Raw genomic sequence first — 15,066 nt, forward strand, 5'->3', positions numbered from 1 at the left:
AGTTTATTTAATTCTAAGAGTCTGTTTTTTTTTGTTTTAATTTGTTTAATCTTGGGTTGTCCTTCCTACGGGAGGATTGGTTTGTTTTTTCATTTTATGAAAGGATGGTGATGGTTTTTTGGTGTCATTTCTAGGTCCAGTTTTGAGCTGGCAATTTTATGATAGTCTTTCTTTAGAAATTTTAGTGGCCTGTGAAATCAAAAGTCTGGGAACTACCACTCATCTGAGGTTTTCAAGATGTCTGTAACTATCCCTTGACACCTGCTATTGGGGAATGCTCATAAATATGGTGTTAGGTTCCATTACAAGCATTTTTTCTTTTAAAACATTTTTTTCTTTCCTCTTAGGCTTGCTGGTAATGGGAACATTGCCAGAGAAAGCCTCACTTCCCCAGGAGCACATACATCCCATTGCTATATCTTACCGTCAACAGTTAGCCAGCACTGCAGTGAGTTCTACATAACAAGGATAAAGGATGTACAAGAAGACACCTTTTTCTGATGGTCATTGGCCGCCAGAAAGCTGCCTCTCAAAATCTGTCATAAAAAAGGCTGCCTCTCAAAACCTGCTATGGAGACAGGACAGAACTCTTCAGACTGGTTATTAAATGCCATCAGTCAAAATTCTTTTCACTGATTGCTTATAACCCAATTTTAAGAAATATCAGAAAATTAAAATTCTTGGAAAAATCATCCCCATGATGCTTGCAATGGCATTCTACTGAAAAGGCTTTTAAAATTAGTTTATTCTCAGATATGGCTAGTTTTTTGTTTTTGTTTTTAACTTAGCTCGTTAAGAAGTATTTGGACAATGTACGGAACACCTAAAGTTATTAATAATAACAGCTATCAGGCACTTAATGATTGTCCAAACCTATTCCCTGGAATTTAAATGCATTCTCGTGTAATCCTCGGAACAATTCTGAGTGAAAGGTAGACTTATTTCCATTCTACAGATGAGGTCATAAGGCTGGAGAGGTTATGTAATTTGCAACAATGTCACATAGAGGTGGAATTTGAAACCAGACTCATTTTATATCAGACTTTTGTATTTTAAATCAGACTTTTAAATATTTTATAAAATATACCTATTATCTACTGTACCCTTTCTCATTTCTGCACATTTTTGTATTTATTTTATAATACCTGTAATACCTATTGATACTTCTGCTACACGAAAAGGAGCATCAGGTTTTGGGCTGTAAATGTACCTGATAGCTCCTGTAGTTGATGCTGCGTGTTTGAGGAGTGGAGCTGTAGTGACGCCCCAGCATGTAGGCTTCCAGGCCAGTGCTCTTGTCGTCCTGGATTGGTCTTAGAAGTATCAGCCTGGGCCAGGCGCGGTGGCTCACGCCTGTAATCCCAGCACTTTGGGAGGCCGAGGCGGGTGGATCACGAGGTCAAGAGATCGAGACCATCCTGGTCAACGTGGTGAAACCCCGTCTCTACTAAAACTACAAAAAATGAGCTGGGCATGGTGGCGCGTGCCTGTAATCCCAGCTACTCAGGAGGCTGAGGCAGGAGAATTGCCTGAACCTAGGAGGCAGAGGTTGCGGTGAGCCGAGATCGCGCCATTGCACTCCAGCCTGGGTAACAAAAGTGAAACTCTGTCTCAAAAAAAAAAAAAAAAAGAAGTATCAGCCTGTTGGTAAAACTACTTCAGTGAAAATTTATCCTGGAATTCAGAGGGTAACTTTAAATCACTTAATTGTGTTGGTGTTTTCTCTAGCCCTGTTCTCTTTTTCACCCATATTGACAATCAAATGCCACTTGTAAAGTACATCTTTTTCTTTTTTTGAGATGGAGTTTCACTGTTGTTGCCCAGGCTGCTGGAGTGCAGTGGCACGATCTTGGCTCACTGCAACCTCTGCTTCCTGGTTCAAATAATTCTCCTGCCTCAGCCTCCCAAGTAGCTGGGATTACAGGTGCACACACCATGCCCAGCTAATTTTTTAGTAGTGCCTCCATGTTGGTCAGGCTGGTCTCGAACTCCTGAACTCCTGACCTCAGGTGATCTGCCCATCTCGGCCTCCCCAAGTACTGGTATTACAGGCAAGAGCCACTGTTCCCAGCTGTAAAGTACCTTTTAAGCACCCTCCTCCTAGTTAGATCTCACCTTACAACAATAACTACTGTACATAAATATATCATGTAAAGTTATACCCAATTTTGCAAAGGTGTTATGTCTTAGCCGAAAAAACTGCTATAACAAATGTTTGCTGAACAAATGCCATAAATATATTGAATTAAAAAATCTATATCTCAAAGTAAATGAATGAATAAATATCCACATATCTACATCATAGTCATAGGCTATTTCATTCATTCCTTTATTTTTTAAAGAAAGTAAAATTATACTTTCTTTAAAGTATAATTAAAGTAAAATTACACTGAAGTATAATCTCTTCACTGGAGTGAGTTTATTCTGTTCAAGTTTTACTTTAACAATTTAATTATGAAACTGTTTAGCCAGTAATAAAGTACAAATTGGGAAGTGGGCTGCAGTTTTATATATCTTGCACAAAACACCCCCTTCCTATGTGCGCATGTACACACACACACACACACACACACACACACACACACACACACAGATACACTTGTTCTTTAGCTTAGCTCTCAAGATATTATTCTATTCCAAAATATTTTCTCTTTCATCTGTTCTAAATTCTTTTTCTTATAACTTATTTATACCTGGTAAGTTAAGTACCAAGCAGAAATTAGATCTGTAATTTCTGTGCTAATCAGAGTTGGATACTAGCAGTAGCCTGGGGGTCTTGAGCAAATAGTGTGCCTCATATGATTTGTGGCAGCAGGCACTCGCCCTCAGGGTGGGGTCATTAGGAGTGGGAGGCCCGTCTGAAGTGGGCCTCTTGCGCAGTGTGTTGTTGCTGTGTGGGAACATGTGGGCCTGTGTTGCCAGATCTTTTGATTTTTTTTTTTTACTGTAAGCCAGAAATCTGCATTATTGTGTAAAATCTAATTTTAAAGATTGGCTAATTCAAAATTGTAGAACTTCCTGTAAACCAAGCAAAATAGCTTTGTGAGCTGGAAACAGCTTCTTAATTTAGGCCCTTGAAGATGGCCCTTTAGTGGCCAGATAAATGAAAGCATAGGGTTTGGGTAAAAAGCACAATACACTTTTTTTTTTTTTTTTGAGATGGACTTGGTGTGTGATCCAGGCCAGAGTGCAGTGGTGTGATCTTGGCTCACTGCAGCCTCCACCTCCTAGGTTCAAGCTATTCTCCTACCTCAGCCTCCTGAGTAGCTGGGATTACAGGCACGCACCACCACACCCAGCTATTTTTTTGTATTTTTAGTCAAGAGGTGGTTTGCCATGTTGGCCAAGCTGGTCTCCAACTCCTGACCTCAGGTGATCTGCCAGCTTCAGCCTCTCAAAGTGCTGGGATTACAGGTGTGAGCCACCACACCTGGCCCACAATACACTTTTTTTTTTTTTTTTTTTTTGAGATGGAGTTTTATTCTTGTTATCCAGGCTGGAGTGCAATGGCGTGATCTCGGCTTACCACAACCTCCGCCTCCTGAGTTCAAGCAATTCTCCTGCCTCAGCCTCCTGAGTAGCTGGGACTACAGGCGCGCACCACCATGCCCAGCTAATTTTTGTGTATTTAGCAGAGACAGGGTTTTATCATGTTGACCAGGATGGTCTCGATCTTTTGACCTCGTGATCCACCCGCCTCTGCCTCCCAAAGTGCTGGGATTAAAGGCGTGAGCCACCGCGCCCGGCCTACACTTTTAAACATTAAATTGACATAAATTGAAACTCGATTTCATCCTTTTCTCCCCCAACCCCAAACACAAAGCCCCACACTTTTAAGAACAATTTCTGACCTTTAAATGTGGTGTATTATATCTGGAGTGGATGCATTTGAACAGGTTGTCTGGCCTGAGGAGTAATAGGTTTAGGGAGAAATAGGTAGAGTATGAATATAAGTGGGGAGAAGACAGGTGGGACACAGAGAAAGAGAATGAAGGGTAAGAGCCACTTAGAACTGAGATCATCTACCCCAGAAGATAAGGGAAGATTTGTTAATATCTTCATATGGATTTGGGGTAAATGAGGAAGAAAGAGAAAATAATACCAATATTTAGAAATAGTACAGAATTTATGTTGGTGGGGGGCAAAGAGTGCTATTATTTTGCCATTCCTAGTGTATCATGTTAATGTATGATGTGGCTTCTCCAAAAGCGGAATTGGCATGAGAAGGAAGGGAAAGAGTTTATGTCAGAAAGAAGAAATAGGGAGTGAAATAAAGAAGAGGGATCCAGAGAGCAGCTAATAGCTAAAAGTAAACCAAGAAAGCTGGAAAATGTTTGCATCATGGAAAGTTGGCTGTGTTGGAATACAAAGCAACACTTTTCTTCCCCTACCCAAAGTATGACATTGAGGGGGTATATACAGCAGTCCCTACGAAAAAGATGGTTTGGAACACCAGCTTGTTTTGCTTTTGAAGGGCCAGCCTCCAGGGTCCCTTTGTGTGAAGCAGTGTCAGCGGGGCTGCGTCTGCCCTGTCAGGGCACACTACCGGGAGGACATTGTCTCCTGGGTTTTAGACCCTCTCCACCTTCTGAGTATTCTGGTGCAGGACGGGACCTCAGGCCTTTACTATGACCCCAGTAGTGTTCCTGTCTTTAGTTTTATTTGCTTTTCTGAGGCAAATCAACATCGTTTGTGTAATTTGTTGTACGTATACCCTCTTTGAAAGAGAAGAGAGCAATATTTGAACAGATTTCTGCTACTAGCAGAATCCTAGTCTGAGAGGATTTTTAAAAGCATTTTGCTCTTAATCATCTGACGTAGCTAAGTGCCCTGTTCCTGGAATTTCAGCATTTGGGTGGGGACTTTTGATTCATCTGCAGGTTTATTCCAGTCCTGGGACTGTCATCCCTGTGTGATCTGAACTATGTCTTTCTAGACTGGTGTAACTTTAAATTTCCAATACTTTGGTTGCTTTTTAGAATAAAGGCATTTTAAAATGCTCCTTCTGTTTGTGACTTTAATGCAGTAAGGATCTTTATGGATTGTTTTCCCCTTATGGAAACCATTTGTAATACTGAGAGAATAGGTTCAGTTTTTGCACTTGGCACTGTTGTTGGGAAGAAGAAAAATTCTTCAAATTCCACTGCTCGGCCTTCTAGGGACTCTACCCTACAGACTGAAATCCTGGAAGATCCTATCAGGAAGTGAAACTTGTAAAGAATCTTTGTGCTCCTTTGGGGCATTATGGATTAACAAGTTGTATAAGAAGTCTTGTTTAACCTTCATATAAAATACACTTAAAAAAGAATCCAGTCCTAGTGACTAATCTGGAAATGAGAATAGGAAACGCCTCACCATGTGCCAGGCACTGTTTGCAGCACTTTACATATGTTACCTCATTTACTTCTCACAGCAGCCCCATTTTGTAGTAGAGGAAACCAAGGCTGGGTTCTCTAGTCTGGCTGCACCTCCTGATCACCACGAACAGCCCAGGGCTTTACCGGAGGTGGCAGAACTGTGATTTGAACCCAAGCTGCCATGGCTTCAGGATCTGTGCTTTTTAGGACTGTGTCATTGCCCCTTGAACTCTCTCACAATGATGAACACAAATTTGCTTTAGAAACTTGTTTTGCCTTCCACATTACCGCCGTCTTAAAGTCAGCATCAGAGTTGGGTTGAAAAAAGAAAGGAAATCATATTCCTTCCCTGATACTCCCTCCCCAAACCAAATGACCAAATGAAATTGTGGAGACAGTTTCCATCGAGGAACGGAAAGCTGACTGAAGGATCTTCCTGGAACAACGTACTAAAATGCTGGACTGATCATTACAGAGGATGCTGTTGGAGCCGTGTTGATGTGACAACACACATCGTTGGTGCCAGAATTGTTTTTAATAGCACAAAACCCATCTTGTTTTACCTTTACAACTGGTGGATTTGGTGAGCTTCTGAGAGCACTTTTAAAATTGCTTTTTGCAATGTATATGGAGGCAGTGGGAAGGACCTAGAATCTGGAGCTTAACAGACTTGAATTCTGGTCCCAGCACTCTCTTCTGTGGACTTGCGTGACCTTGCGTTTCATCTCTTGTAAATGGGGGAGGGGATAGTAACAGCAATAGGATTGGTTTGGTGAGGATAAGAAGCTATTATATATGACCGTATTTTATTCACAACAATAGCTGTGTGTGTCAGGCAGTGAGCTGACCAGCACGTCCTTTGTAAGTCTTGGAATACATTTTCCATGGGTGGGTGGTGAGGTAGGCGGCTGGGGAAGGTTTGTGTTGATCTGAACCCCTTTCCTTTCCTGTTCTCTCCTTTACCTGTATTCTAGTGTGAATGATAGTGTGGGTGTCAGCTCAGTTTTTGGCCCAAACTCCTTTTCCTTGGTTTTCCCCCCTTCTACCTTGGGCTCTCTTCCAGTTTGCCTACAAAGTGCTGTTTGTTGCAAGGGTGAAGCAGGCGATTCTCTGAGCACCGACACTGTGGCTGCGGGCGGTTACTGTAGTTCAAAGCAAACAGCCAAGCTAGAGTAGGAGAGACACTGACAGGGCTTGTTCATTAGAATTTTGAACATTGATTTTTGAAGGAAAGGAAAGTACAGATAGAATAGGAATAGAAATATTATGAAATGTTCTTTATCACAGAACAAGATTGGGTAAGGATAAAGGACTTTAAGAAATCACTTAACATTTATTTGAAAGCAAATGCTTTTTTTTTGAGTAAAAGCCAATGCTTTTTGAGCATTGACTTTGCCTGCAATGCGCTGTAGTGGGATGGGAAACAAAAGTTAACACTAAATATTAAGAACAGCTATTATGTTAGTGCATTTCAGGTGGTCCACAGTGGGCCACTTTTCATGTTGTACACTCACTTATGTCAGCTGTGAAGGTTGGTGTCATTGGTGTTCCGTTTCAAAGATTACAAGACTGAGGCTCAGTGTGTTGAACCCACTCAAGGTTACAGTGCTAGTAACTAGCTGGGAGAGCTACACTTTGACCTAGGTCTCTTTTTCATCCCCAATATGAAAGATGAGTAAGGTAATGTTCCTGCTTTGAAGAGGAGACCTGCATGGTTTAGTATAATTCAGTAGAGTGAGCACTATATGTTGTAATTCTTGTGAGAGCTAAATTTTTTGGACATTTGCTCAGAAGGAGATACCGATTTTGACTGGAAAGATCAGGGAAGGTCTCACAAGGAAAAATACCTTGAGTAGGGCCTTGAAGGATGACAAAGATAGTGACAGGTGGAAAATTGATGGGAGAGCTGAGGGAACGATGGAGCAGCAAAGCATGGAAATGTAGAAGTACCGAATGTGTTTGGGGAATGCTGCTGGGATAGAGTGAGGGATGGAGGAGGAAAGGAAGCCAGAGAAGTAGTTTGGAACAGATCACGGGGCCTAGAGTGCCTGCTGAGGAATTCAGACTTTACTTGCTTGCCTTTGAATAAAGGTTATTCCATTGAAGGTTCTTGAGAAGGAAAATAATTTTACCTTGATCTCTGCCTTCAGTGATTCTGGTGATAGCGTGGAGGAAGGAGAGGAATGTCTGTCTACAGTGGGCTTTCACCAACTGGGCTACATCTAACAATCGCTTGGGAATTTCTTAAATGTGCAGATTCCAGGAGCACCCCTCCACCCCTGTGATTTCAATGGTGCACATCTGGGGTGGGGCCTGGGAAACTATGTTTTGAAGGCCTCTGCAGGTGGTTCTGAGGGCAGCCTGGTGAGGGAAGGATTCTGGAGAGCACTGGGGCATTCTAGAAAAAGGTCTGAGCTGAGACCAATTTTGAGTTTGTCATTTTGTGGATGATTTTTTAAACTGTGGGAGGGGGTCAGTCATCCTACTTTCTGGTAGACCTGTCTGTGTAGGTTTTATGGTTTGCTTTTTGTCCTCTGTAAGTATTAAACAAGAATCTCTCCGAGCATTGTCATTTGGCTGAAGTTTTTCACGTATATTTCCTTTTCAAATCTAGAATGTGGGATGGCTCTAATCCTTATGCCTCTGTGCTAGATTTCTCCCTTTTTGTTGCTGTTTCTTTTAGAAGGCAGCAGAATATGTAGGATTTTATTGTGGGCTGTTCCTTCAATGACAGTCTCTTGAAGAGCATGAGCTCTGGAGTCTACTGCGAAGGTTTTTACTCTTTCTAGCCGTGGGACCATGGGAAAGTTACTTAATTTTCTATGAAATGAAGATATGACAATATTTACCATCTAGGGTTAGTTGTGAGGATAGGCTAAAATGCTTAGAACGGTTCCTGGCACATAGTTAACACTCAGGTGTTAGCTGCTGCTGCTGTTATTATTGTCCATTAATTCTGCAAATACCCAAAGGTATTCATTGTCTGCATTGCTCACATATTGAGGGGTTTACTTTAAAAAATAACTGTACAGACCAGGCACAGTGGCTGACGCCTGTAATCCCAGCATGTTAGTAGGCTAAGGCAGGTGGATCATAAGGTTAGGAGTTAGAGACCAGCCTGGCCAATAGGGTGAAACCCCGACTCTACGAAAAATACAAGAATTAACCAGGTGTGGTGGCGGGTGCCTGTAGTCCCAGCTACTTGGAAGGCTGAGGCAGGAGAATTGCGTGAGCCCGGGAGGCGGAGGTTGCAGTGAGCCAAGATCACGCCATTGCACTCCAGCCTGGACGACAGAGCGAGACTCCATCTCAAAATAAATAAATAAATAAATAAATAAATAAAATAGCTGTACAAATTATGATTGAGAGTAGTAAGGGTGACATATTAGAAAGTTTTAATTATTCGTGGCTGGGCACAGTGGCTCATGCCTGTAATCCCAGTACTTTGGGAGGCCAAGGAGGTTGGATCATGAGGTCCAGGAGATCAAGATAATCCTGGCTAACATGGTGAAACCCCGGCTCTGCTAAAAATACAAAAAATTAGCCCGATGTGGTGGCATCCACCTGTAATCCCAGCTACTCGGAAGGCTGAGGCGGGAGAATCACTTAAACCTAGGAGGCAGAGGTTGCAGTGAGCTGAGATCATGCCACTTCACTCTAACCTGGGCGGCAGAGCGAGACTCCATCTCAAAAAAAGAGAAAGTTTTAATTATTCAGTGACACTCTTTCCTTTCAGAGCCTTTTATTTTCTAGAACGGTATGCTTTTCTACTATAAATAAGCCTGCTAGGATATACTTAGAACCCATATCTGGGCAAGAACCTCTTCCCGCATGTTGGCTGCAGAGCTAATAGTGCAGTTCTTCAGTCTCTTAGGAGCCACATGAAATGATGCTCACTTTTACATTTCCTGGGGGCCAGCCTGAATATAGGTCATTTTTTTTTTTCCCAAATGTTTCAGACCTCTCTTACTCTCATTTTTTGACTGCTAACATTTAAAATACAGTTTTTGCTGGGAAGACAGTTCTACCAAGGGAGAAGCTATTTAACATTAAAGAATTTAGAAATTATAATTTACGCTTAAAAAAATAATGTTAGTTCAAATTTTAGCTTGCTTCTTTCTCCCTTCTCTGCTGTTCTTTATCCTGCCATGTGTTTGCAAACTATTCTCATGACCTTCTGCCTGTGCGGCATATTTGTAGTGGGGCCAGATTATACATACGCCACTGACTTTTTCATCTGACCTCCTAAGCTCAGCCTTTGAGCCCCTTCTTTTCTTTAGGTTTTCCTAACAAAGTCTTGTTGAAAGGAATATTATTTCCCATAGAACTTTACTGATAGTGTATGGAATAATAGGATCATGCTCTTTGAAGTTCAGATCTGAAGTCCTAACATTTTAAACATGTGTCTATTTGCTATTGCTTACTTAGTTCAGTCTTGGCATTTTAGGTCTAGAGGTGGTTACTACCCACTGGACGTCCGTAGCCACTCCCTGCAAATTAAAGGGGACACAAAAATGAAACTGAACTTCTGTTGTTCTTCACCTCTCTGCTAATTTAACTAAGTCAATTGGCTCGCTCTCATTTGCTCTCTTCACACCTCCCAAATTAATGTTATGTGCAAATTTGATCAAAACAGTGTAATTTCTAAGTTACTTTTGAGTAAAGATTGAAGTCTGTTCCTTGTGGCTTTTTTCTTCATCATACTAGTGGATGTAGCCAGCGTTTTTCTTTCTAGCCTGCTTAACTTGTGTGGTTCTTGGAACGACATAAGCTTTAGTTGATTTAGGATCCTGATTTCACAGGACACTGTATCAACTGCTTTACCAAGATCAAAGTACATGGGTTCACTGCATTCCCTTCAGTTGCTAAGTCAGTTGTGCTGTAGCCAGGCAATCCTGGAGCCTTGAAATCCAGGATTCTGGTTAAGGTGAAGAAGCAGCCTTTCCTCCTGGCTTTTTCATTTTGCAAATATCTTTCCTTTCTTCTTAATATTCATTTATTCAGCAATGTGGTGCAAGCTCTGCATCCCTGACTTCCTGAAGCTTTCAGCCAATGCTCCTATGACCAGTGGTTACATTCTTACTACAAACTGCAAAATCTCTGAGCCCCTCACTCCACTCCTTCTATTCTGCTGTGTCTGTGGCACTGTACCTCATGAACTTTCACACTAGAGAAAGCAAACTCAATCCAGTTGTGTCTTGTGGGAAAAAAAAAATGTTTTGGTTAAAAGTAGACTGGCCGGCCGGGCGCGGTGGCTCAAGCCTGTAATCCCAGCACTTTGGGAGGCCGAGGCGGGTGGATCACGAGGTCAAGAGATCGAGACCATCCTGGTCAACATGGTGAAACCCCGTCTCTACTAAAAATACAAAAAATGAGCTGGGCATGGTGGTGCGTGCCTGTAATCCCAGCTACTCAGGAGGCTGAGGCAGGAGAATTGCCTGAACCCAGGAGGCGGAGGTTGTGGTGAGCCGAGATCGCGCCATTGCACTCCAGCCTGGGTAACAAGAGTGAAACTCCGTCTCAAAAAAAAAAAAAAAAAAAAAAAAGTAGACTGGTCAGTCAGGCTGCCGAAGTTTTAGTATTTACTAGCAGTGTGACTTTGGGCGAATTATATAACATCTCCATATCTGTTTTCTCATCTGTAATATGGAGGTAATGATAATGCCTACCTCATAGGGTTGTTGTTAGGAATAATTGAGTTAATACATGTAAAGTGTTTGGCATTTATTAAACTAGGGTTAGTTAAAAAATTGAATAAGCTTGTAAAAGTTCATAATAAAGTTTCTGGAGTTTTCAGACACTCTGTTCCTCTTTCACACTGTTTACCTTGGCTATTCTAGAACAGGCAAAGGAAAGAAGATGAAATTCAAAGTATCTAGTTTTGTAACTTTAAATTATTCATGAATTATTTTTCTTCATATAGACTCCACTATAATGTATACTGAAGAATTGTATTCAAGATATGGTGTGTGTGACTTATTCTTTATAAACTCTGAAAGTCATTTTTAAGAGCATTTTTTTCTTTGCTTAATAATAAACATTGTATTTATTGTATGTTGTATTTTTAGGATCCAACCCTTTTACATTGTTGGATTTTTTTAATATGTTATTTTAAAAACAAGATTGCTCAGGCCAGGCGTGGTGGCTCACACCTGTAATCCCAACACTTTGGGAGAATGAGATGCATGGATTATTTGAGTCCAGGGGCTTGAAACTAGCCTGGTTAAGGTGGCAAAAGCCTGTCCCTAATTAAAAAAAAAAAAAAATATATATATATATATATATGGGAAAAATTAGCTGAATGTGATGGTGATTGCCTGTAGTCCCAGCTACTGGGAAGGCTAAGGTGGGAGGATCGGTTGAGCCCGGGAGAACAAGGCTGCAGTGAGCCAAGATTGTGCCACTGTACTCCAGCCCGGCCAACAGAGTGAGACTCTGTCTCAAAAATAAAAATAAGACAAATAAGATTGCCCAAAGAGAATTAAAAGAATGTTTCAAATAAGGAAACAGATACTACCACAGAAGATTAACAGACAAAACATGCCTTCCAAAGAAGAATGAATTATAGGACAGTATTTAGTCTATATAATACACGTAACAATCAACAGTCATTAAATAACCCAAGGCTATTCATTGTTAGCAATCTGTGCTGGGAACATTTTGAACAGTCTTTTATACAGGTAATTTCATTTAGTCAGAATTTTGGGGTATTTTACCCTTCTTTCATAGTATCATGCTCAGTAAATCCCAGTACATCAACTAACATGGCCCACTTTATATGCAGTTTTTGCATCTAATTGAAAAATGAGAGAGGAAGCTTGGAAAAAAAGTATTAAGATTTTGTTTATCACAGTTTGATCAGTAGATCTGTCTTATTATTTTATAAAATAATATCCAGCTGCAGCTCAAGTGCATATTTTACCTAATTTGTATCCATTTATATTCCTATATCTTAAAATCATTTGGCCTATTACAAAATACATGTTTATCCTTTACAGTTTACCAAAATATGGCAAGGTGATGAGGGTGTATGATACACTTGAGAAAGAACATTACAAGTTATGTTTTAAAACTGGAATTTTTTTCTGTGTGAAAGATACGTAGTGCAGGATAATATATCCACAGCCAAAATGCACCCACTCATTTCTATTCAGTTAAAAGAAGGAAGAACAGACCCCAGGTGAGTTTTAGCTCCATTACCTAAGGCTTTGAGAATATCACTTAACATCTGTGAGCCCTACTGCTGCTTCTGTAACACATTAATAATGACACCTCCCTGCAAAGGCAGTTCTGATAATTCACTGAGGCAGGGCCTGTGAGGGTTTTTCCTGTGTGATGTTAGTAATTTTGTGCAAGGGGTGTGGGTTCATCATGTGTGTTTGGAGGCTGAGGAAATTGAAGCACTGAGCTTAGAGAGAGACCAGCTCAGGCCTGTAGCCACCCTGGCCCTGTGTTTCTGCCTTGTGGCTGGATTTTCTAAGTCGTGCTGTGGGGTGCTTTAAGAAGTGCTTTCCTTATTAGCTTGCTCGAACCCAGGAAACTGTCTTACAGGCATATTTCTTAAAAGATGATTTGCAACCCCTTGCTGCATTTTGTCACGTGAAATGACACTCTGGCTCCTTGAAGACGGCTAATGGGTAATTGCCAATCAGGCCAGCCAGTTGGCTCTGAGAAAGGCTTCCTTGAAAGCCATGGTTCAAGTTTTGCAGAGGCCAGGAGGTGAATGTGAGTTCCAGGGACCTCCTTCCCAGAAAATCCTGTTGCGTGTGCTATCCTGGAAGTGAAGACAAGGTAGGGACACTGCTGTGAGGGCTGATAGTGCAGAGAGGACATCTCTTAGGTAACCAGACAGCTTGTCATTTTTTATTTTCTTCTTTTCAAAATTCATATGTAATAATCACCAAGAATTCTGATATTCACACAGAGAAGTGCTTGTGGCAAACATTTTTAACTGCCAAACTAAGATCTTTCTTTTTTAAGATGAAGAAAGATAAGCAGCATTGTTTTATAAAGATGAGTTTATCGTCTCCTCCTCCACACCCATTAGTCCTCAGAAAAGTTATTTCTTGAAACTGAATTTGGAGCGTCTAAAATGGCTTTCACAGTGTTGCTGTCTTCATCTGGGGATTTTGGTGCTTAGGGAGTGAAGACTTTCAACGTGAACACCCCAGATTTTTCCAAAAACTTTTGTGGCATCATTTGTGCCTACCTGAGAGTGTAGTTTTTTCTTTTTATGAGGTTGCGATTTATATATATACACACACACACACACACACACACACACACACACACACACACACACAGAGAGAGAGAGAGAGAGAGAGAGAGAGAGAGAGAGAGAGAGAGAGAAAAGCATAACAGTGGCTATGAGAAGGAAATGCTTCTCCATGAAACATGGAGCAGGTGAATAGCTGACCCCAGGGGCAAGTATGAGAATGGTGTTGAAGCCTCATGGTAGTTAGGATTAGGAAATGTAAGGAGCTGTGTTGTATTCTCCAAACTGTAAACTTTAGGAGTCCTACAGAGTGAATGTTAATAAGTATTTTTGATCAGGAGGAGGGTTTGGGTTTATAGGGACCTTAAGGGAGAGAAATGTGGCTGCCCTTCCCCCACAGCTGGCCACTGCTCTGGAGGGGAGAGTATTACACATTTGGGTATGGACACAGGAGCATAGGTGAGTATGGTTGCTAGTCTTACACCAAATGCTTTTCTGTATTTTGTTACCTATTAACCATACAAACTTTCCTATGTATCATTAAATTATCACGCAGTATAGTACTTGGACAAAATAGGAATAGTCTACTGTTGACTGTTTTTAGATTAATAACTTTGAATTTTTCCTGGGAGAGATTTTAAGAAGTTACATAGTCTAATCTCATGAGTCCCAAATATAAGAAACAAAGGCTCTGCAGGTTTAAGTTTTCCTTTGCCTTTTCTTAAGAATTTAAATATTTTTCTTCAGAGGTTTTCCTTTGGACTCTTAGATAATGAGTAACAGAAATGAAGGAGGGATACCAAAAGATATTTTAAAACATATTTGTCTCCTTAAAAACATGGTAATTATTGACAGGGTTTTAAAACGACAGAAGTTTCTAGCTAAATGCCCTCCCTCACACCCCCACTCCCACACTGAGTACTTTGTGGGAAATATGTGGTAGCTCTTTGGGAAGAAGTATTAAGTTTGTGAAAAGAAATGAAGAGTTGCCAGGTCCAGGGTAAGCAGACGCCTGAGAGAAGGAAAAAGGTGGACAGAGCTGAAGGATGCCAATATCCCCCGGGAATTCTGTTAGTAAGAGGATGCTAAGATCCTCCCGGGAAGTCTTTTACTAAGAAGCCCTCATTAGAATGTGAGTGCCTGATGGACAGGAATGCATCTCACTGGTCCTTGCAGTCCTCTTCCCAGCCCCTGCCTTTGTACTTGAAGGCCGCAGTCACCTGGGTACGCTACTTCAACTCAGGCCTGTGAGGTGGGGAGAAAGGGTGGACAAGATGTAGTTCATCATCTGGAGGCCTCAGTATTGCCTTTTTTTTTTTCTTTTGAGCACATAAGACTCTTAATCACGTTTTCATATGTGTTCTGTTTCTTGGCCTGCATGAGGAGGCTCATAGCAGCATGCTACTGTCAGGTGAGTGTGAACTAAGTGTTAAAGGAGAAGGAAATAGAAAATGAGAGAATGCCAACTTGAAGCCATGTGTGCGTTTTTGTGAA

The 15,066-nt window shown here is 41.2% G+C and overlaps 1 protein-coding gene across 6 annotated transcripts in view; it reads left to right on the forward strand.

The window, feature by feature from the left end:
* LRRC8D (leucine rich repeat containing 8 VRAC subunit D) overlaps positions 1–15,066 on the forward strand; it is a 118,504-nt gene that overhangs the window by 7,047 nt on the left and 96,391 nt on the right. Inside the window, exon 1 of one of the 6 annotated variants that reach the window (XM_032247830.1) lies at positions 3,740–6,257. The exons of 3 other annotated variants lie outside the window; for them this stretch is intronic. Coding sequence is in view for 1 of the 3 variants with exons in the window: in XM_032247828.1 (XP_032103719.1) it covers positions 14,971–14,983 (13 nt within the window). In the remaining 2 variants the exon portion in view is untranslated. Of the gene's footprint in view, positions 1–3,739; positions 6,258–13,684; positions 14,984–15,066 lie in introns of those variants that run through there. 2 more of the 6 variants (XM_032247832.1, XM_032247828.1) reach the window with 2 other exon arrangements.

Source organism: Sapajus apella, unplaced genomic scaffold (genome assembly GCF_009761245.1).
Source record: "Sapajus apella isolate SASKATOON/1434 unplaced genomic scaffold, GSC_monkey_1.0 scaffold64, whole genome shotgun sequence".
Taxonomy (NCBI): Eukaryota; Metazoa; Chordata; class Mammalia; order Primates; family Cebidae; genus Sapajus; species Sapajus apella.